The sequence below is a fragment of the Stegodyphus dumicola genome, chromosome 1, assembly GCF_044657685.1.
Source record: "Stegodyphus dumicola isolate Sdum_Otavi_A_Nest chromosome 1, ASM4465768v1".
NCBI lineage: Eukaryota > Metazoa > Arthropoda > Arachnida > Araneae > Eresidae > Stegodyphus > Stegodyphus dumicola.
This window is the reverse complement of record NC_140768.1, coordinates 276,482,457-276,506,302: the sequence shown is the minus strand read 5'-3', so window position 1 is coordinate 276,506,302 and position 23,846 is coordinate 276,482,457. Positions and strand designations below refer to the sequence as shown.

Here is a 23,846-nt window from a genome sequence, read left to right as displayed (position 1 = left end):
AAATTCAGAAAACTATAATGATGGGCAAAAAAGAGTTTCAAGAATTGATTTTTGGGATGAAGTCTACAGGCATTATAAACAAGAGCTATACAGATTGTGTAATTAATGAAACAATGAATAATTTGTTTTCTTTCACATCTTTTTATGAATGCAGATCCAAAATTTTGTAGGCATATTGTATACATAGCTTTTACTGCTCCTTCTTTATGAGTAATTTTATTCTTTTATTTCAAAAAGTGTCTGGTGTTACTTTAATAAAATAAAAAGACTATTCATTTTATTTTACTCAAATAAAAATGTAATTTCCTTGCGTAATTTTAATCTTTAAAAGATAGAAACAAGACTATGTGTTTAGTTATAGGATCTGTGCAAATAAATATTAATGCCATGCTCTTATTTCAATTGAAATGGAAATTAGTTCTATATTTATGTGAATAAAAAGTAGTTTTATTTCTTAATTTTATGAAGTGAAAGCCTCCCCGCCCGCCCCTCCCAAAAACAGTAAATGGAGATTTAGCCTACGGAAACATGACCAGTTATCTATGTAAGCCATGGTCCCAGGTATATGATGTATGATGTTCTATAGTGCTCGAATTCTCAAATTACTTAGCTGCAAACTTTTATGATCGATTTAAATTTCGTCATTTTTAATAGCATATTGTATGTTTGTTAGTTCATATATGTGGTAGAGGGAGGTTAAAAAAGTATATAATTTCACAGATTTTTCTAGGTATGCGTTAATTTCACATACTTTGAAGCCTTAATTATTCAATGCCTTTCATCACAGTTGCTGTCAATCTCAATGTGTTTATTCAGGAGATTAGATTCTGTCGCAGAAAAATATATACAGTACAAAGTCCGTAATTCGGACGTCCATTATCCGGAATGATCTATAATGCGGACCTCAAAGCCACAAACTTAGGCATGCGCGTAATATGTTTACTCATGAGCACAAAGTGTTTACGCATGCACGTTTGATGCGCATGTCCGCTAGTAGAGCGTTCACCCATGCGCGCTTCTGATAGTGAAGAAAGTGACAGAGAGGTTATTGAAAACGAAAAAATTTTGATTGACAAGTTAGTCTGTATTCTCGACACAGCAATTACAGGACTTGAACAGTGGGACTTTATAACTGAATAAGAAATTATGTCTGTTTATAGAATTAAAGAGAGAGTATTAGCACAAAAAACGAAGCAACTTAAACAACTTACATTGAAAGAAATGTTTAATAAAGTAAAAAAACAAATATTAAGCTTTTTTTTTTTTTTGTAAATTTTGATACCCTTTAAATCATAATTGCTGTTTATTTCATAAATTACAGTTTCATATTTTTAATTGTATAATTTCTGCATGCCATCTTACCAGATTTAAATTGATGATCTATAATCCGGAAAAACCCCTAATCCGGAATCGCCGAAGTCCCAAGTAGTCTGGATTTCTGCCTTTGTACTGTATAACTAAAAACAAAAGGTAAAAAAAATTATCTTACTTTCCAGTTCTCCAAATATGATAGCAGGGAGCTTAAACAAGAAATAGCTCCCTCAATGAAGGGAAAAGGCAACTGTAATTTCTTTTTAATCTGTGGAAATATATACATGCGGTACATATGGATTGAAGTAGTATTGTATTGTGGCTGTTTACATTCCAATAACTGAGCTTAAGTTCATAGTTTATTTGGATTTGTTCTGAAATCACTTGAATATGTATGTAGTGGCTACGGGATCCATTGTTTCATCATTATCATCATTTTATGTAGCTGTTCGTGAAAAGCATTTTTCATAATAGAAATTTATGAAAATTTGAAATTTTATGAAAAGCGAATTGTCTGGTTTCAAATCAGATTAATAGATGAAACTTCAGCTTGCTTAATTCTCAAGAAATCTAGTAGATAATATTATTATATTTTTGAGCTATACAAACAATGGATTTATTGTCTGTAGTAATACAGCATACACAAATATTGGCAGTAATTATCTGAAAAGTTGTGAATTATATGAAGTAATGAATAAGTCATTATACGTTTTTTAAGGAGAAAAATAATCAGGAATATATATTTTTTAAGTTTTAAATTTAATTTTTTACCAGTAAATATTAATTATTAAAATGCATTTTGATAAAATGTTACAAATGGTTATTTGTCATTTCAGTTTTGTAAACTGTAGTTTTTAATTTGATTTTAGGAGAACCTGTGCTTGTCAGGGATTAGATTCGGAAACTTGTGGTGCATCTTTTTCTTTTGGTTGTTCGTGGAGTATGTACTATAATGGATGCAAATTTGCAAGGAGCAAAAATGCTCGGAAATTCAAACTAACTGAAAAAGATGAGGTCTGTAATTATTTTTATGATATGGATTTTAAATACAGTTAATCCTTTCTTGGTGACCACCTTTCTTAGACAGTTACTTCTAAAAGTAACCAGTATTTCCTAGAAAATAAATTAACTAAGATATTGAACATTATATTAAGGCAAATATCTGTACAGAAGACCAAATTATGTGGAACAATGAATGGTCATTTTAGAAAAGGTTCACTGTATTATTATTTGTTTTCCTTTAACATTTGTGTACAATATTTTGTTTGATGTTGATATATCATTTTTTTGATGTTGTATTAAGATTTTAAACACTTACATGGCATAATGGCTTTATATATATCAAAACTTAAGATTTATAAGTTAGAAGAAATAAATTATACTATTCTGCGAAAATACTATAAATTGATTTAAAAGTACCATAAAATTTATAACAAAGTAAGATGCAAACTACTAAGAAATTTTGTTTTTTTATTTATTATTTTTTTGAAAAAGTTTAAATTAATTATTAGTTAAAGATTATTATTAGTTAGAAGTGAAAACTCAAATATATCAATACCATAACTATTCATAACTTAATTATTCATATTTTAATGCTCCAAACAGACTTTTCAAGGTTTATTAACTTAAATCATTAAAACTTGTATAGTTAAGAATTTGTTCATTTGAACAATTAAGAAGTACTGAATTAACGTTTTGTTACACAGGATCTTTTGAGCAAAACTGCTATAAGAAAAAGATAAAAGAATAAAAACTGTTTCTATATAATATTTACACTCATTGTCAAAATATCAAGTGATTACCCTAATGTGAAATTCAGTCTCAACAACAAAAATGAAATTTTACAGTTCATCATAAAATTAAAATTATAAAATGTAAAGTGCTAAATAAAATCTTATTTGAAACATAGTTTTAAACTTGTCTATATACTATGAAAAACAATAGCTGATTTAGCCAAAAAGTTTAAACAATGTTTAAAGTTTTGAACATAACATATTTGAAAAATGGCAAAGTGTGTGATAAGTAAATTTATAGAAAAGAATGTAGGAATTATTTAAAACTTTTAAATTCTACTGAGACCTACATATGAAAGATAAAAAGTGTAGGAGACTTAATTGTGAATTGAAATAGACTTAATTTTAAATTAAAATAAAGCCATAGAAAAAATTACCAGCATTTCTGTATGAACAAAAGAGAATGAAAAACTTGGTACTAAAAGTAAAATTGCACTAGTGTTATTTCAGCTTACAAAGAAGGTATTAGGAATGCTCATTTCAGAGTTGCCATTTTCTGTGAAAAGTATCCGATCATCGAAGTAATCAAACTCAACAATGTAATTTGAACAAAAATCTTACCAAGGTAGTTGAAATAATGACGTGTTCATGGAACATTCCATGGAGTGACAAGCCACATTTTTTATCTCACTGGCATGGAGAACACCCAGATTGGTTAAATTTGGACCGTGGAAAATCCATATGCCTTTCCCACAATTCCACTACATTTACCCGAAGTTACTACCTGGTGTGGTTTACTTTCCACTTTATCCTTAGACCATTCTTCTTTGAAGAAAATTGCAATAATATACCTGTAACATGCTCTGTAACAGCCCTCAGATATCTTAATATGCTCAACAGTTTTGTCTCACCTCAGATTCAGCTGTGACAATGCCTATACTGCAGGTCAACCTGAGAACACTGGATATAGTAGAGAGTGTATGCTCTGTAACAGCCCTCAGATATCTTAATATGCTCAACAGTTTTGTCTCACCTCAGATTCAGCTGTGACAATGCCTATACTGCAGGTCAACCTAACTTGAGAACACTGGATATAGTAGAGAGTGTATGCGTCCACCATAAAATATAGTTCTACCATTTCGAGAAGTAATATTGTAAAAAATACACTGTGAAATATGAATACTGTTGAACAAAGAGAACGGAAGGGAAAAAAAAAAAATGTGTGAAATGCTAGATTACGTTGCGTCCAGCATTTTGTTTAAAAATTTTCTAAATCGTGTCAATCATTCGATGATCAGCAGGAAGACATCCCCTTTTTTGACATTATTGGCAAAACTGCAAATTCCAGCATTCCTGACCTCACCCCACTCTTGACGAGAAAAGCAATTAAAGCATTCATTCACTGACCGGGAGTAGAAAAAAGCAATTGTTATGGTATCTGCTTCATTTTCGACATATGTGTATAATTTTCAACCTCATAAAGCTGGAAAACCACTGCATAGTTCCGCTAAGATTATTGTAATGAATAGTTTTTGTCAAATTATGGGAGCATTTTCCTAGTAATTCCGATAATGGTAATGATACTTGTTATAATAATCTTAGCAGGATTGAATACAGTTAAAAAAAGGCCCTTTTAAGAGCCACAACTAGGGCTGCTTTCAAGGGCAAAAATATAATAAATTAAAAAAAGGCAAAACTATAAACAGTTATTATAAAAAGCATTATAAATACAAGCCAACAACTCTTAGAAAATATAATATGAAAGTGTCTCTCCTGTAGCCGAGTGGTTAAATCGCTGAATAATGTAGTTTGAGATTGTTTGAACCCAAGTGAATGGGCTGCAATCATGGCCAGTTTTGGTATTTTTCTCATGTATAAGGTGAATGCAGTCTTATTTCTTTTAGAAAGTCCCCCACAAATGCATTTCACCCCTTAGTCAGATAGTTCTTCTGTGTTTTTCTATATTCAAATCACCTAACCTAACCAATACAAAAGTGCCGATCAATTAAGTTAATTACGGTAGAAGGAACAAGGGTTTCTGTCTAAAGAAAACGATGGCTTCGTGCGGACTTTATAAGGGTAAAGGACTTCTTTTATATAATACACTGAGGGTCTTCTATGCAATTCAGAACTTACAGTCATTACAAATGAACTCACTGCATACTACCAGTGCAGCGAGTTCATTTCATGGAACTCTTATCATTTATCTTATTTGCAGATGATTCCGTCTAAGGAAAGAAATAGCTAGAACTTTTCATATGATATGCTTGTTATTTTTATACCTCGAAGGAAGTGTATGGTTTCTACCTAACTTATACAGTTTTACATGACAAAATATAATTTGCAGATTCTCAGAGAGCTGAATCAGCCAGCTTTTTATAAATTGAGAGATGTAAGAGCAATATATTTTTCTGCTGCGAGGCAAAAGACTAACCTTTCATGCCCCGTTGTGCATAGACATTTTATTCATCAAAGCATAAAAACTTTAATTTATCCTTTTAAATACAAGCAAACAGTCGTTAATTAATATGGTAAATGTCTTAAAAGCAATGAATTCACTTCTTAAGAATTAAATTTTTTATGCTTTTTTAGTTCTTATGTACATTTGCACTTTGTTGTAACTAATATAAGACATTTCTAATGTTATAAATATTTTAACTGATTGGTATAAGATCATTTGTTTCTTAATTTTAATGTTTGTTTCACAGTTTTAAAGTTTTAATATTTTTCTAATGCCTTGAAATTTTTAATGATAAACTCTTTAATTGTTAGACTGCAATCTGAAGATCTCAGTTTCCAGTCTTTTTATTTATTTTATTTTTTATTTTAAGCATAATCAGAAAGATAGGATAAAACTTACTGTAGGAGGATGATTATCTGAGCCTGACTAGAAGTGTATGTGTCTCAGGGGACAATTAATACAGGATACAATTTTTATAATGTCTACTATATAATATAGTCAGAGTTTTTTAAACAGTTGGCAAATTAAAATCAAATTAACGTCTTCAAAAAATAAAAATCGAAAAATTTCCCTCGTCCACTGTTTTGGAAGCAACAAGCTGTGTAAATTCTTAAAAATTAATAGAAATTTAACTTACTACCATATTTTCAAAATTTATATATTTTACTTCTAACTAAGTGAACAGTATTGGGGGGAAAAAATGACCCAAACCTACAAGGAATACATTGTTGGCACTGTTTTGGAAGCAACAAGCTGTGTAAATTCTTAAAAATTAATAGAAATTTAACTTACTACCAGATTTTCAAAATTTATATATTTTACTTCTAACTAAGTGAACAGTATTGGGGAAAAAAAAAAATGACTCAAACCTACAAGGAATACATTGTTAGCTCTTCCATTTCAAGTAACGATTCGGGTTTTAAATGTCATCAAATTCGTATACATCACATTTAAATAATAGTGAAAAATTTCATATGAATTAAGACAATGAATAACATGCCCTACATTTTATACTACAATGAACTATCAATTTCAATTACAGCTTTATTGTATAAAAACATTGTTCTTTAAATATGCTGGATTTGGCAAGAAGTTTCTGAATGTGCAGCGTATTGGAGGAATTGAATCTCCGCAGGCAGTTTGCTGCATATGGATAACTTGAAGAACAGGGTGAAAAGCCGTGAAAAGGTCGTTCTAGCCTTGTTTGTGTTCTCAGGTTAGCTTGTCGTGAAGTATAGTGCCTACTACTTATAAGCAAGATGATGCTTCTCCACATAATGGTCTCTGTGGGCAGATGTTTTTGCAGCAAGATTTAACCGATAACAAGGTGATTAGCTGTTCATTTCCCACTCCTTGGCGTGTTCTCCTGTTCTCATTCCTTGTCATTTTTGATTATGGGGCATTTAAAGAGCATGGTTTATCACTAAAATTTTGCAATTTTGGGTGACTGAAGGATTGTGTAACATTGCAGGTTCAAAACATCACTGACAATCAGCTGTTGAACACCCTGTTCATTGCCTGCACATTTTACACCATAATGAGGGAGCCCACAGTGAACAATGTGCTTTACATTATTAAAACAGTCTGCAACAAATAAACAGTGCTTGTGTTGACATTTTAAGTTTGTTTGTGTTTCAATATAATGCACCTCCTAGCAGAAATTTTTAGTCTGAAGGGCAATTTGCCCTGAAAGACTATTGTTTTCGTTTTGCATTGAAACCTTTAAAAGGCCGTATCACTTTTCAAATCGTTACCACCAAATATTATCACCCTGTATTATATCTGAAGAAATGAATAATAATAAATAATGAAGAATCTGCATAAATGTATCGGGTCAGTCCATAAGTTCATGCGCATTAAGAGTATGCATGGAATTCACTATGATACATTTACAATTTTGAACCTGTTGAAACTTGTCATTGTTTGACTAACATATTATTCAGTTCATCACCAACTTTCATAAATATCGAACACATTTTAGTACCCATAGAAGATGAATATAGATAATCAGTACAAATGTGCTGTGCTACATTTTTTTATTTTCGTGTGGAGAATCTGCCAGGTTTGCAGCGATAAAAATTAATAGTGTACATGGTGAACACACTATTAATGTAAGGACTGCCCAGAAATGGTTTAAAAAATTTAAAGTTGGAAAAAGCAGCATTTATGATGAACCCCGTTTTCAGGACATTTTGAACTGTTAGAACAAATCAAACAATTAATTCAGATGTTTATAGTGAACAACTTTGCGGTCTAAACTCGGAATTGATAAATAAAAAACACCCACGATTGGTGAATATCAAAAAAGTGTTGTTTCATCATGACAACACTAGACTGCATACGGCTCGAATAATGCTGCAAAAAATTAGTGAATTTAATTGGGAGCTCCTGCCACACCCTGCTTACTCTCCAGATATTGCCCCAAGTGATATTAACTTAATTCATGCCTTGCAAAATTTTTTATTTGGAAAAAAATTAAATTCTAAACAGGATGTACACAATGAACTTTCAAGTTTTTTTTTTTTGCATCAAAATTAGAGCCTTTCTACAGGAATGGCATAAAAAAGCTGCCTGTAAGATGGTGAGACATTGTAGATAATGGAGAAAATATATAATTGATTAAAATGTTTTATTTAAAAATTTACCAAAAAATGTGCACACATTTATGGACTGACCCAATATATATGTTTCTTGCATTGTAATAAGACAACGATACCTAGAGCCATTAAATTTTGACTAATGTAATCTTCCATAGAATATGGACATGTGGAAGCCCTAATTTGAATTTGAAATGTGTTTTATTGTTGATTTCATATTTTGCAACATTTCAATGAATTTTTGATTAAAATACTAAACGATTTCAAAGCGAGAAATGGCAGCGTTGTACAGAAAAAACAATTTTATCTCCAGCGCGTGAGACTGCGTATCGAAAATTGTAAAGATATGCTAAGTTTTTAATTATTTTGGGATATTGCTCTTAAACTGAATTTTATGGTTTAAGTGGGAAGAACATGATATTTAATAAATAAAGGTAACACACAAAATGTTAAGAAAACACCCCTTTGGACATAATTTAAAATCTGAAACCTTTCAGATTTTTTCCCCCTTTCTTTTTTCCTTTTTAAAATTTTTTATTTTAATTTTATTTATTTATTTATTTTTAATTAAGATCTTTCAACGCATCCTTTGTATAGCTGCAGAGCGTTCTGAATAGGCCAAATTTCATTATGTAATAAACATACAAGAGTTTAGAAATTTCAAAATTAATATTATAAGTTGTTTATGTCATGCAGTATGCTGCAAAATAAATTAAATATTCAAGATAAAGTAATTAAATCAGAATTTGACAATTAACAGTCTAACAAAAAGAAGACCTTTCTTTTGTTTCAATTTTGATGTGTATTCTTCTTTGATGTATGTATTTGATATATACAGATGATTTCTGTATTTCATTGATGTATACAGGTGATTTTGGTACAGTTATGTATATTTATATATATATGTAATAATTCCGGAAGCAAAGAAGAGAATTAGCTTGCAGTTTTTGTAGCTGAGGTGAAGGCTTACAGATGAAGATAACAAAACATGAACTTGACTAATTTCCAATCCTTATTTCCACACATATAAAATCATCTCCATAGATGTTTATCCAATCATAATGAAATCTGAGACATTTCTATGACTCAATCATAATGAAATACGATAAATTTGTGTGTGCATTGATTCTTAAAATTAAGACTTAAGCATTTTAGACGGGGAAGCAAAACGAGGAGACATTAGCAAGGTAGAAGCTAGCAAAAGAAGTGACATAATTAGCTGCCAGGAGTATGTATACCAAATTTTATTTACAGGTACAGCTAATCTATGATTGTTTAGTTAGTAGTGTTACATAACATTAAAAAAAAATCTAGAAAAATCTCAAATTTGAGAGAACAGATGAATTTAGGGGAAGAGCACCAAATCTAGAATGTTAATTTTGAGGTCTCCAATTATTTTTTAAAGCAGTTATCGTATTTTGTTATATTTTACATATGTATATGCACACACACACATATATACATAATAATTTTGATGGTTTTTGATTTAATTATTATTTTTTGATTATTTAATTAATTTTGTAGCATATTGCATATATATATGTAAGATATAAAGAAATACGTATGTAAGATATAAGAAAATACAGGATACGATAGCTGCTTTAAAAATAATTGGCGATCTCAAAATTAACATTTTAGATTTGGTGTTCTCCCCCTAAATTCATCTGTTCTCCCAAATTCGAGATCTTTCCATGTTACATAACGCTACTGGAAAAGCACAACTAAAACTAATGTTAACCAATCATAGCTTGCCTCTACATTTCCATCAAACTTATTATAAATTCTCTTGGCACAATAACTACGTCATTATTCTGCAGCATTCCTTTCCTAGCTTCTGCCTTACAAACATTTCTATTCTATGTCCTCCTTTTTTCTTATTCTAAGATGATAATAACATGCATTTAAAAAATATTGCAGTTGCTTATGGTCTAGAAATATCCTACCTACTAAGAAATGATTTGATATTATGTGCAAAAATAAAGCTTAATAATTTGTTTAGAAATCCAGTTTTTGTTAACTTCATTGGTATACCTTAACCATCAGTCATGATGGACATCGGAAAGCTGTTGAGAGTTCCAGCCATCGTGACTGTGCTTCGAAATTATGACATATGTATATATATATTCTCAAATTTCATTAAAAAATACACCATTTCAAAAAATATCCATCAAAAAGAAGTTGGAAATTATTTTAAGTATTTTGTAAACTATAATTTATTAAAAATATTTATGATTTAATAATTTTTTTGTGTGTCGTAGCCTTCAGTTACCTTTTTCATGTAATAAATATAATTTTTAAATATGTGCTTTTCAGGAGAAAGAATTAGAAGAAAAATTACAGACATTAGCTACTGATGTTGCACATCTTTACAAAAGAATTGCACCAGAATCATTCAACAACCAGGTAAAAAATGCATCTGATTTTTTTATTTTCAGTGAGTAGAGAATATTTGGAAGAAGATACATTGTGAGCAGAAATCCTGCCATTTAAATGTTTATTTCAGTATAAGCCAGTTTTTTTTTTTTTTAATTTTTTTTTTTTTTAGATTTGTTTATATGTCAAAGAAATATGTTAAAAATGTGAGTATTTTTAAAGTCTTTTGCAAGTAGTACAACATTCAATTGAATCAGCTTATATTCAAGTTTAATAATCTTAGTTAGCATGACAATTTTAAGCGCAAATTGGTGACATCTGTGAATTTGAATTGAATTAATAAAGGATTGTTTACACCCTTCTCTGGACTTTGTCCTACTTATTCTCTACGCAATCTTTTAGGCGTCCAACTGGGATAGCGATTAGCAACGCTGACTGCCATACTGAAGGGCCCGGGTTCGAATTCTAGAGAAGGCATGGATGTTTGTAAATGTATAGTGTCTGTGTGGCATGGGGGCACTTTAAATATGTGGCAAGCCGAAAGTCCTCTCTAGTGGTTGGTGATAAGGGAAGAGAGGTGGGAAACCCTCAGACCCATCCTTCCGGGGTGCTGTCCTTCAAAATTGGGGGTGGAATGGCAAAGTTGTACTGTTGCCAACAACAGGCACTATCTTGCACTCCTTGCCACAATGAATTTCATGGGCTTGTTATGATGTTACTATCAGATAAGTGAGATAAGTCACAACAACATAATCTTAAATTATGATGTTTACATTATTTTTTAAATATAGTATATAAAAATAATAAATAAAATAAATAATTCATAAATTATTCTTGAATTAAGCTGAAATCAGTGCCTATTTAAATCCACTTTCTATTTACTAAATATTCATTATAGAAAATATATTTATTGTAAACATATATAACCGTGTCTTATTTAACACTACATCTGTAATGTTAAATTAATGTACAGCGAAATTCAGAGATTTGGAGATTGTATCCTTCTCTGACGACTCAAATATGCAATTAAAATTTCACTATTTGAGATAATATAGCTTATTATCTTTCCCTTCATTTGCCATTGTTCATCCTTCTTAAATGGCATGAAGGGGAAACTGATTGTGGTATCTTCTGCATGGTAATGAATCTGAATGTTAATCTGTAATAGTTGTAGAATTTTTTGTCAGAAATAATACTAAGATACTTTCACATCCCACCTATTCACCTGATTCTCCCATGGTTTTTAATTCTTTTACTAATAATACAAAATTTGAAGTAATGCTGATTTTTGCCAACAGTATTTTAACCAATGTAATTTTGTGAAAAATCCTAAAGTTTTTATCTAAATTTTGAATATAACACTTTTGTCCAATGAATGCAAAATTTATTCTATTGAAATTTTCAGTTCAGTTTTAAAAGTTTGCAAGTTCATTTTTCTCTGAAAATATTATAAATAAATTTAGAATCTAATTGTTTAAGAAATAATTCTAAAAATTCAGTTCTTGAAAATCTTTGCTTGAGTATCATAATGTAAATTTTATAGTCCTCATCTTGGAAGTCTCTTATAAAAACTGTTGTATGCAATATAAAACCAAAAAGGTTTCTGCTACACATTCATGAAATGCTATTAAAATTAAATATTTACTCATTATAGAACAAATCTTGCTTTTTTTTTTATTTTAAAGCAATGTAAATGTACTCTGTACATTAATAAACTAGAAACTAACAAAATACAATACAGTAACAAAATAACTTAAAAAATGGGCAGGTCTTCACAAAATTAATCAGAGTAAACTTTCATCTTTTTATTTATTTTTTATTTTTTATTTTGATTACTATATGTATTAAATGCGTAATAATAGTAAAAACCATGATTTCAGTATTAGTATTCCAATAACATTAAAATGCAAGTTATAAAAATTACTTGTAATATTTTGAAGTTTGTTGTGACTGTTTAAAATAAACAATGGCATTCAAAATTTTTATATTTATGATATTGTGTGAAAAGCCTTCCCTGAACAAATATGATTATGAAGATTCTAAACCTAATTACTATAATTCATTTTTATAACTTGCATTTTAATGTTATTGTAATACTAATACTGAAATCGTGGTTATTATTATTATTATTATACATATACAAGAGAATTACTGAGTGCATTCTGAAATCAAATCTGTGAAATATAAACGAGTAATCATTTTGATTTAAGGATTTTTAATTCCTGTACTTTCCATCTAAAGGAATTCAGAAGTAATATGAAATATGCATCCAAAGCATCTAATCTGTTTTGAATATTGCAAGTACAGTCAAAAGTCGTTGATCCGGACTCGTCGGGACTTCGGCGATTCCGGATTATAGATCATCAGTTTAAATATGGTAAGATGGCATGCAGAAATTACAAAATTAAAAATATGAAACCGTAATTTATAAAATAAAGAAAAATTATGATCTAAAGGGTATCAAAATTTACAAAAAGAAAAAGCTTAATATTTATTTGTTTACATTATTAAACATTTCTTTCAATGTAAGTTGCTTCGTTTCATGTGATAATACTTTCTCTTTAATTCTATTAAACAGACATAATTTCTTGTTTAGTTACAAAGTTCCACTGTTCAAGTCCTATAATTGCTGTGTCTAGAATACCGACTAATTTGTCAATCGAAATTTTTTCATTTTCAATAACCTCTGTGTCACTTTCTTCACTATCGGAAGCGAATTATAATGACGAGGAACTTGATTTAAATTATATCAAAGACGGAGTACATCGACACGAAATACTACATTTAGTAAGGAATTATAAGCCAAATAAAATAAAAACATCTGCCCTGAAGATAAGGATAGTGCTGACAGATCAACTTCCAATTCATTGCGAGCTGCTGCTTCCCCTCCCCACCCCCGCCGCAGAGCAGTGTGAAATTGATAAACAGATTTCGAAACATACTTTCGCTTTGTAGATCCTTTACATATTAGTAAATATATATCGGAAATTCTATTTGACATAATTGAAAGTTCAAGCTTACTTTTATAAAATTGCTCTAACAGTCTGCAAAAAATAAAAAGGCGGATCCAATTCGAAGGTTAAGAAACAACGCAATCTGCAATGATAATTTTAGCTTAGCTTATACCATCCGTTATACATTAAACACACATGCGTAAGCGTATTATGCACATGCGCAGACGCATATTCGCAGCTGTAAAGGTTTTACACGCACACATAAACGCCTATGCGCATGCGTCAACGTCAACTTGACGCATGCGCAGAAAGTTTGTAGCTTTGAGGTTCGGATTATAGATCATTCCGGATTATGGGTGTCTGAATTAATGACTTTTGACTGTGTTTCATTTCACTGCAACTATATACATTTATTATTTATACTAAGTAGATCAAATCAAGCAATTGAAAAAGTCTTAACTCTGTTCAAGTAATCACTAGTATAAATAAATGATTACATAGAATCTAGGTTGAAAAATAAAGTTAAATAATTTCTGATAACCTTTTTCTTTAGAAAGAATTGTCACATAGATGACTAATTACAATTAGAATGAATGCATTTGTCAATTTATTTACTCATGCTATCTATGTACTGTAAACTTATCAAACCCTTAAGTTACATTAACAAACTCTTTTGTATATCATCCCATTTCAAGGATGTAATTATGGCATATACGAGGGCAGTCCAATAAGTACTTAGCCTCACCGCCCGATGGTGCCACAATCGTAAGAGAAATTTATTATCGTGTAGTACATCCTTGTAGACGGCTACTGTCAAAATTTCAGCTATATTGGATTTGTAGTTTTGTTTTGACTGCGTGTAGAAGCGGGCGTGTCCGCGGATTTTAGAAAAATGGAAAAAGAGCAATATCGGTCGGTGATTTTGATTCTTGTTTTTGGAAGGAAAATCGCACAGTCAAATCAAAGAGCGCTTGGATGCTGTGTACAGTGACTCTTCTCCTTCAATGGCGATCGTCAAAAATTGGTTTAACGAGTTTCAACGTAGTCGCGCGTCAGTTTTTGATGAGCCACGCCCAGGTGCCCCAAAAACGGCTACCACGGAGGATAACGTGACAAAAGTCCACGATCTCGTATTGGCAGACTGTCGATTGAAGGTGCCTGAGATAGCTGAGACAGTAGGCATCTCAAAAGACTGCATAGGTCATATACTGCATGAAGTATTGGGCATGAGAAAGCCGTCGGCTCGATGAGTGCCGCGTTTGCTCACTCCGGACAACACGCACATCCGTGAGACCACTTCAGAGCAGTGTTTGATACTGTTTAAGCGCAATCCGAAGGAGTTTCTGCATCATTTCATGACCGTTGACAAAACATGGATTCACTGGTACACAGTAGAGACCAAGGAACAGTCAAAACAGTGGACTTTACCCGGCGAATGTGCTCCGAAGAAGGCAAAGACTGTCCCATCAGCCGGAAAGGTGATGGCCACCGTTTTCTGGGATTCACAAGGTGTGATCTACATCGACTACCTGGAGAAGGGCAAAACGGTCACAGGGCTCTACTATGCCGAACTATTGGGCCGATTCAACCTCGAATTGCAGAAAAAATTGCCCCATTTGGCGAAGAAAAAAGTGCTCTTCCACCATGACAACGCACCAGCTCACACCTCCGCCGTCGCCATGGCCAAATTGGTCGCATTAGGCTACGAACAGCTGCCCCATCCACCGTATTCTCCATATTTGGCCCCGTGTGACTTCTTTTTGTTTCCAAGCTTGAAAACGTCACTCACCGGGCAGAAATTTGAGTCGAATGAGGAGGTTATCGCCGCCACAGAGACCTACTTTGCAGACCTCCAGAAAATGTATTTTTCAGACCGGTTAAAGAAGTTGGAGCATCGCTGGGTCAAGTGTATCGAGTTGAAAGGAGACTATGTTGAGAAATAAATCGCCACTTTTCCAAAACTTTCATTTTTCTTTTGTAGGCTAAGTACTTATCAGACTGCCCTCGTATGCTATGATGACAGTAGTTTTTGTCAGTGTAAAAGTAGTGAATAAAAATCTGATAACTTAATAACCAGTTGAGTTGTTACTGTTCTAAATGTTTCGGATGCTAAAATTTAAAATGTAATATGTTTATTTTTATATGATAAATGTGTCAAAGTTTCCAAGTTATTTGCTGAAAAAAAAATCATCATTAAATTAGTAATTAGATTGGTAACATTTTCACGTAATTTTGCAAGTTATCCAAAAGTCACATTTATTGAATTCTCTGAATTTGCATTAACATATGTAACCATTAAGGTGATTGACTATTTATATGGACATGAGATTTGTTTTTGTTTTCTTGCCATTTTAAAAAACATTAAAAAAACTTTTTTTTCCTGATCTACAATTATTCTGCAATTAATTTTTATGGGAACTAGATAGTAAAGTAAATTATTATACAAATAGATGAAATACAATCCTTAAATAAATTTCAATGCTTTTGTGCGCAGAGGTTTAAGAAACATGTAAAATGGTTTCAAATTTAGACTGTTTTAAAATAATCATAATTTTACATAATTATGTTGAAATAATTTTTGTAAACAAAACAAAGTTGTTTTGTTTCCTTTGCTAAAAGTCTATTGATAATTTTCTCTATTGTTACTAGTTTCAAATATTGCACAATAGTAATATTAATTAAAAATGCTGTAATCTGTTTTGTACTCATTTCAATAGATTAAAATCCTGCCTTTTTACGAGTACAAAAGTGTGTATTTATATCTGGATATATTTATGTGTTTTATAGCATATATAGGAGATTAAATTATCCATACAATATGTATGCAATTTTAATGTAAAAATATACATTGAAACAAAAAGAAATATGCACACATTAAATGAAATGCATATGTGTGGTGGTGTTGGGTATAAGCTAATACCAGCAGGTTTATAATGTGACAAAATATTCATGTATAGAATTATCATTTTTAATTTTTCAGATTATAGTTTAATGTCAGGAAAACTGATGTAAACTTGCAATTTTGTAATGTGAAATATTTGATTAAAAAAAAAAAAAAAAGAAAAGAAAAACTGCAGTTGTATCTCTTTAGTGAAGAAGAACTTCTTGCATTATGTTTTTTTGCCTCTTGGAAATCAGTAGAACTTTGCTTTAAAATTAAGATGAGCCTAAGGCTGATATTTGCCTATTTTACATTTTGACACTAGCTAGTATTTCTTCCATGTATTAAAGCTTAAAAAAAATAAAGCACAGTGTTTGGCAACTTCTGGAGAGTATTCAAAAAAGAAAGTGATAACTGTCACCATCACCTAACAGTATTGCACTAGAGTACTGCACATCTATGCATTCCTCTAAAAAAAATTTCATTCTAATGGCAGTAACAGGCACAAAACTGAGAATGAGAGCAAAATGGCATATTGATTAGTAACTAACTGTAAGGTTTAAATATGAGAAATGGTATGATTTTTTTTTTTAGCTAAACATCTCAACCATGCTGAGATTATTGTGAAATTTCGGTGGTGTATGGGGGAAGTGCAGTGTGGCTAAGGCCAGCTGAGCTTAGGCAGCTGCCTAGAACACTGATTTTTGGAGGGTGCTTGCAGGGTTGTTCACAGATGTAAACTAAATAAAGATATATTTTGCTTTGAATTATTAATATGTTTGATTTTTTGTGGTGCCAATAATACTGATCACCTAGAGTGCTGAAAATGCTGGAGCCAACCCTGAATGTGATACTCAGCATGTAGTAAGCGGATGTGAGTGTCCCAGTGCAGTTGCACAAATTTAACTGATGCTGACTGGCCAGAAAAGCCATCAATAATGATCATAGAAATCTTGCTGAAATGGAATGAAATGAGTAATAGTAATCATAGAGGGACAGTCTCAAGTGCATTGGAATTGGTGTCCAGATGGACAGTAATTTGTAATAGTAATGACAGTAATTGTCCAGATGGTTAGTAATGAACAAATGCAAACGATGGTTTTGCAATGTGTGAGACAGGAGCAGATCTTATTGCTAGGAAGTTTACAGAAACTGGGTTGTTATGCTGAAAAATAGTGTGATATATGTGTGTCATACTGTATTGTGCATTGTAATAAAAATTTCTTGATTTATGGTAATCAAGTAGAATTTACTTTTGAAGCTCCTAATAATCTGATAATAGGTTAGGTAAAATTTTGTTAGGGTTGTTGATATGGCACAAGGCCATAATATTTATAAATCTATACATACCCATGTGCCATGATATCTGTAAATAAAAAAGTTCCCAAAATAGCTCTTTTAGTGAGATACAACACTTATTTGAAGAGTGACAAAAAGCAATGAATGTGAGAGGCGATTATATTGAATGAATCCAAATTTACTCCATCAATGAATATTTTATCACATATATACACATGTTGCCATTATTTTGTTTTTGTTCCTATAACTTGAGAATTTTATTTTAAATTCTAGGTAGAATACTTTTTTTTTTTTTTTTGCACAACAGATGGTTCATATTCTTAAACCAAAATGTTACATAAAACTAATATGTTTTATGCTTCCAGACTGAATTTGAGCATCAAGCATCCGACTGTCGGTTAGGTCTCAAAAATGGCCGTCCCTTCTCAGGAGTAACAGCATGTATAGACTACTGTGCACACTCACATAAAGATTTACAAAATATGAATAATGGATGCACTGTGGTTAGTAGAATGTTGTTCATCTGTGTGTATCCACATTATATTATGCACTTTAAATTCTGCTTTTCAATAATTCTTACCCTCCATCTATAACTGCATGGAAAACTATTTGAAATGTATTCTTTGCAAGCTTGCATGACTAATATAAAGCATGTCCTTTTTATTTGCTGCGATTTTTTTTTTAACTGGCTCTTTATACACTAGACATTTGACTTCTTTTTTCCTTCCTTCAAAGTTATTATAAACAAAATAATATATAAAATTTTAATGAAAAGTTAACATTCTAAAATATAAATTCATAAAATGAAGATCTGACATCTGTAATAGAGTTTGGCTCAGTATAGTTTATTTCCTTAACAGCTTTAGAGTAAGATTTCAGTGAAGGGACAAAAAGCTTTATGTTTTATATGAAAATTAATTTCTTATTTAACTAATTCACTCAGATGTCAAATGAAATGTTTTTGGAAATTATAATGTGTAATAATTATTCAAATCACCTCTAAGATTACTTAGAATTTATGTAACTGTCAACACATTAGTAGATGAATCAGAATATTTTCAGTTGTTTCATTCATTTTTCTTTTCATATGCTAGCATTGTATTTTAGTTTCCAAAATTTAAATCTAAAAATGTTTGACTATTGCTATGCAATCTATTCTTTATGTTGCTTGTAAATATCTAGAGTAAGAAGTAATATGATACATTTTATAGGTCTTTTAAAATGTTCTGTCAGTTTTATGCAATTTAATTCAGTCATATTTTTATTTAAGAAAAAAGAAAATGGGAGGGCAGAATACTTTATTCATAAAAACAGCTTTTATCACAGTCCTCTACATCTTGTCAATATTTTGGTTACATAAGGATATCATTGTTAAACTGTTTGGTTTCTGAATTAAAAATTTCTGTAATTCTATTTTGAGTTTAATAATTAATGAACATTAGTTACCTAATAAACAGAAAAGGCAATTCTCTATTTTTGAGGTATATCAAGGGTATGTTTAATATAGTACAAGTGGCATTTTTGACAATGAGATCTCATTGTATTATCAAATGTTGGCTGAAGAGAATTTGTTTAAAAGTTTCAACTTTAAGCCAAGACTGATATGAGATAAAGAAAAAGTGACTAATCACAGTGAAATGTCACTTTTGACTTCTGTGAAGGGTATTGTTAGGTTCAGGCAAATGTTGTGTCTGAGAAAAAAAAGGGCAGGAGAAAACAAAATGTTTTTATTTTCTATATATAAGAATGCAGAACTGCCTAACATTTTACTGTTGTAGCAGTACATTGTTTCACTGTAAATGGCTACTGAGTAGTGATAATAATAATAATAAACTGAAAGTTGGAATTTGTAGATGAGAGGTGCTCAACAGGATTTAATACTTTGTAAAAAATTGGGTCATGATATAAATTCTTATATTTTTTTTACTAGTATGATGTTTAAATGATATAACTATGACATTAGGGATATTTAAACCATAACACAAATGCAATCTAAATAATCTAAAGTAGATGAAAAAGGAATCTAAAGTAGATGAAAAGAGAATCTAAAGTAGATGAAAAGGGGATCTTAGCCAAGTTTTTTAAATCTGTATATGAGCCTGCAGAGCTGTGCGATGCACATTATCTTAAATCAGATGCAGATTTTCTGGATCAGAAGTAGTCTCTTATTAAGTAATGTTGGTTGTTCGAGTAATTTAGTGTGAGTTCTCTGTATTAAACCGCAGTACACAAGATACAATAGTAATTTGACTGTGACTTAATATATCATACTGCTTATACCAATCACTTTGTGAATTTGCAAGTGACCTTTTGGAGATGAAAATATTTGAGAACATTTTGGCAAATTGTCCAAAAGATTATTTATAAAATGCTGGCAGTAATATTTGTTTTTAGGCTACTGTATTTCACCACATTTGTTCGATTATGACAAAGCATGTGAAGATTATCTACCTAATAGAAGGAATGTTTTGGGGAGAGGAATTTCTAAGAAAAATGGCTTGTATCTACTGATGATACTGAATATGAGTGATATGTATGCTGTTGAAAATACAAGTGAAGAATATGCTGACAATTACATTAGTTTTGAAACAGGCATGACATCTGTTGAAACTTTATTGGACTTCATCAAACAATAGAGAGGATTTGAATACAATGATAAAATAGCATATTTCACTGTATATTTGAAAAATCTGCAGTGAAATTTGACAGGTATTTAAAAATTAATTACAGGTTTTCAAAAACAAAGTAAAATTACTGATTTTTTAAAGAAATAAACACATACAACATGCATGAAAATTGGTAGTTTGCATTATTCGTGTTTTTTAATTATCTGTGATCTGTTTCTCCAGCATTAGCCTGGATAATTGAGAGTACACTGTATATATTAAATATGTTTTAATACAATTTAAAAAATTAATACAGCTTGAATTGCTTATCACTATTATTTATAAATAAAGTGAGAGTGCAGTTTCAGGGAAACATTCTTTGCAAGAAAACTTATATCAGAATATAAAAATGTGAAGTAAGGGGAGCTTTTATGTTGTTGTGCATTAGAATTTATAAATAACAAGATTAATATTATACTGATAAAAGAATTTACACTTTTGTGGTTGAAATTATTTCGTCTTTGGAAGTAAATAATGCACAAAAATCTGAGATTTTGATATTCCACTTATCATTGTTCATTCCAATGTATTGCATAATTATGCAGAGTACAGGGAATAATATGCCATTACAACTTATGTCAATTTTTTTTAATTAAGCGCATACTCGAGTGCCAACAATTTTAATACATCAGTCTAATACCTGGCAGATCCACGAGGGAAGCAAAGGACAACAGAAATATGATGGAACATGGACTCCTGTAGGTTATGAAAATATGATATAGGCAATGCACATCATACTTCGTGCAGAGCATTCCACAAATTTGGGTGTATTTTAAGCTCTCAGATTTCTGTGTTTTATAGCCAGTTGCATAATATCCAAGATATATTTTATCACTTCCAGATCTAACGTGAGAATGGCAAAATTTCAAACTAAGATGAATGTTTCTTAAACCATAATGTGGTGTCCTGACTAATGTGTACATTTGATATTGGGAACAGAGTTGAACATTCCCTAGAAATAACTCATTTATTATTATTATTATTTTTTATCTCTATGTGAACATAACGAATGATTTCACTCATTTGATCTGTGTGCGAGATGTCAGGTGTACTGCCATGGATGATACTTAAATACTTTACATTTTTAATATCAGTCAAAATCTTTTCTTTAACAATTCCACCCAGAAGTGAGATAAACTCATTTTGGGTGGCAGGAGACAAAACTTTCATGCTGTTCTGAGATTTCATGGTTGTGACCTTTCGGACTAAGTTTCTACCAAGCTCTAAAACCAGTTACAAAGATAGATGTATTACTCAAACTTGTATCTGTGCCGAAGAGCCTACAAAAAAAAAAAAAAAAAAAAAAAAAAAAAAAAAAAAAAAACAGTATGAGTTTTGGTTTTTAATTGACTATGCAATCCAAGATTTCAGAATTTTCTCGTCATTTAGCTGACAGATATAGAACCAATCAGATGTTAGCTCTATCTTAGTCTTATTTCGTTGTCTCATAACTGAAATAAATAGTCCATCTTTGTCTAGAAAACATTTCATTTCCTCTTTCAATTAAGTCAACTGTTAGATTATCTGGAACTGGGAAAGGTCATTCAGAGATGTCAGAAAACAAAATATTAGTTTCTTCATCTGCTCCTTCTTCCTGTTTGTTCTTTCCTGTTTCTTTCTAATTTTTTTCCTTCTTCATTATGATTATCTCCAAAGTTATTTTCTTCATTTTTGTTGAGCTTTTCAGTTTCTTTGCAAATGTCCTCTGTGATTTGTTCTCCACTTTTGTGACTTCTATCAGAGGTTTTGTTAACTGCAACTTCACTCGTTAATTGAGATAATGTTATTAAGTCTTCTTCTACACTTGATGTCGAAGTTTTAATGAATTTCAACATGGAGCAGAGCAGTAAACTGGACACCCAAAACTTTATTCTTTTGTTTTCTTCTTTGCTGTGCTCCACTTGGATGCTGTAGCATCATGGTCGTGTATGTAAAATATAAAAAAAGTCCAGATTGTTTTAGAGGGAAAAAAAAAAAAAAAAATTGCATTATATTTTATTTTGCAAAAAATGTTTAATTTTTAATGTCTTTTTCCACACTTGCTGTTGATGTTGAAGTTTCAACAAATTTCAGCATCGAACCGACTAGCAACTGCACTTCCAAAAACTTTATCCTTTTGTTTTTTCTTTGCTGTGCTCCACTTGGACACTGTAGCTTCATGGTCTTGTATCCGAAATATGAAAAAAGTGTAGGTTGCTTCGAAAAAAGTTTAAAAAAAAATTACATATTTTGTTTTGCAAAAAATGTTTAGTTCTTGAAACTTTAAAAATTAATTAATTAAAACTGTCTGCAGACATACATAAATGCACACATACATATAGGCATTTTCTAAAAACTACTATTTCAGTTGAGAAAAACCCCAAAATGTTAATTTCCCCTAAAATGTCATTTTTTACAATCATAGTACTTTCTCTGTATCTTGTGAGAAACTAGTATAATAATGGGCTTGTTTTATTTTACAAACTCAAAACTCTGCTTACCAAAATCAATATCATAGAAGGAAAAGAAATGATTGAAATTCATATAGATTTTCGAGACTTCACTATGATTCATAATTAGGTCAGATATTAGGCCCTTTTAAAAAACTCAATTTGTATTGGTTTGAGGACTCATTTCCCAATGGCAACAACCCATTTATTTTGATTTTGATTGTCAAATGAAGGAAAATCTTCTGTCTTTTCCGTTTGCACTCGAATCATGTGGGCTATAAATCAAAGCAAATTTATCTGACAAGAATTGCAGATTTCATCAGTTAAATCTTTTTTTTACACTTCCAGGTTCAGTTCCAAAATATGTTTTTTCGCTGACACGCCGCATGTGATCAAGCAAATAATTTTTTATCTCAGAGTATGCGGAAAAAAGACAATGCTACTTTTTCAGAAAGGTATTATCATATCAATAAATTCGCTTTTTGATTTATATAACAAAGTAAAATCTATAAATATTAAATATATTTTAACATCAAGACTGACCCAAGGTATATTAGAAAGCTTATTTAGCTAGATTCAGGGTCTAGGGCATTTTAATGACCATCCATCTCCATCGTACATAATAATTCGCCTAAAAAGGTTGCTATTGCCAAAGAAATTGCCTAAATTGTCGTCAAATACGAATGTTAAGGACTGTGAAGATGCAAAGGAGGCTGATGCATATTTGATGAAACAGCTGTTAGAAACTGCTATTTCTCAGACGAAAAAGCACATATTTTTCAGTCTTCCTTATCCGAAGATGATTCATTTAATTCTGAAAACATCTGTAATGAATGTATGTGACTTTCTTAGGAAACCGAAATTTATGATTCAGTGGAAGATATATCGGAATGTGAAGACAAATCGCTCAATTATGTGGCAGCTTATATTGCATATCGTGTGAAAGTTGAAAATCCTACTTTAGGTGAAATATTTAAAAAAAAAAAAAAGTTACATTCCTAATGATTCAAATTGATTAATTTTGTTATCTTAGAGAGGAATAACTGTGTCATCACCAATTTGTACGGAAACAATGTTAAAAACACGGAAAAATATTTTCCATTCTTCTCATGACAAATTTTTTTTTTTTTTTTTTTTTTTTT

The 23,846-nt window shown here is 30.9% G+C and overlaps 2 protein-coding genes across 3 annotated transcripts in view; one reads left to right on the top strand and one right to left on the bottom strand.

Moving 5' to 3' along the window:
• LOC118188929 (uncharacterized) overlaps positions 1-23,846 on the top strand; it is a 151,591-nt gene that overhangs the window by 103,077 nt on the left and 24,668 nt on the right. The window contains exons 9-11 of one of the 2 annotated variants that reach the window (XM_085807243.1): positions 2,181-2,325; positions 10,416-10,505; positions 17,975-18,112. In XM_085807243.1, the coding sequence (XP_085663369.1) occupies positions 2,181-2,325; positions 10,416-10,505; positions 17,975-18,112 (373 nt within the window). The remainder of the gene's footprint in view (positions 1-2,180; positions 2,326-10,415; positions 10,506-17,974; positions 18,113-23,846) is intronic. The other variant, XM_085807253.1, reaches the window with a different exon arrangement.
• Positions 20,203-23,846, bottom strand: part of LOC118198451 (uncharacterized) — a 46,720-nt gene continuing 43,076 nt past the window's right edge. The window contains exon 2 of the mRNA XM_085807280.1: positions 20,203-21,555. Within this exon, the coding sequence (XP_085663406.1) occupies positions 21,530-21,555 (26 nt within the window). The 3' untranslated portion in view covers positions 20,203-21,529. The remainder of the gene's footprint in view (positions 21,556-23,846) is intronic.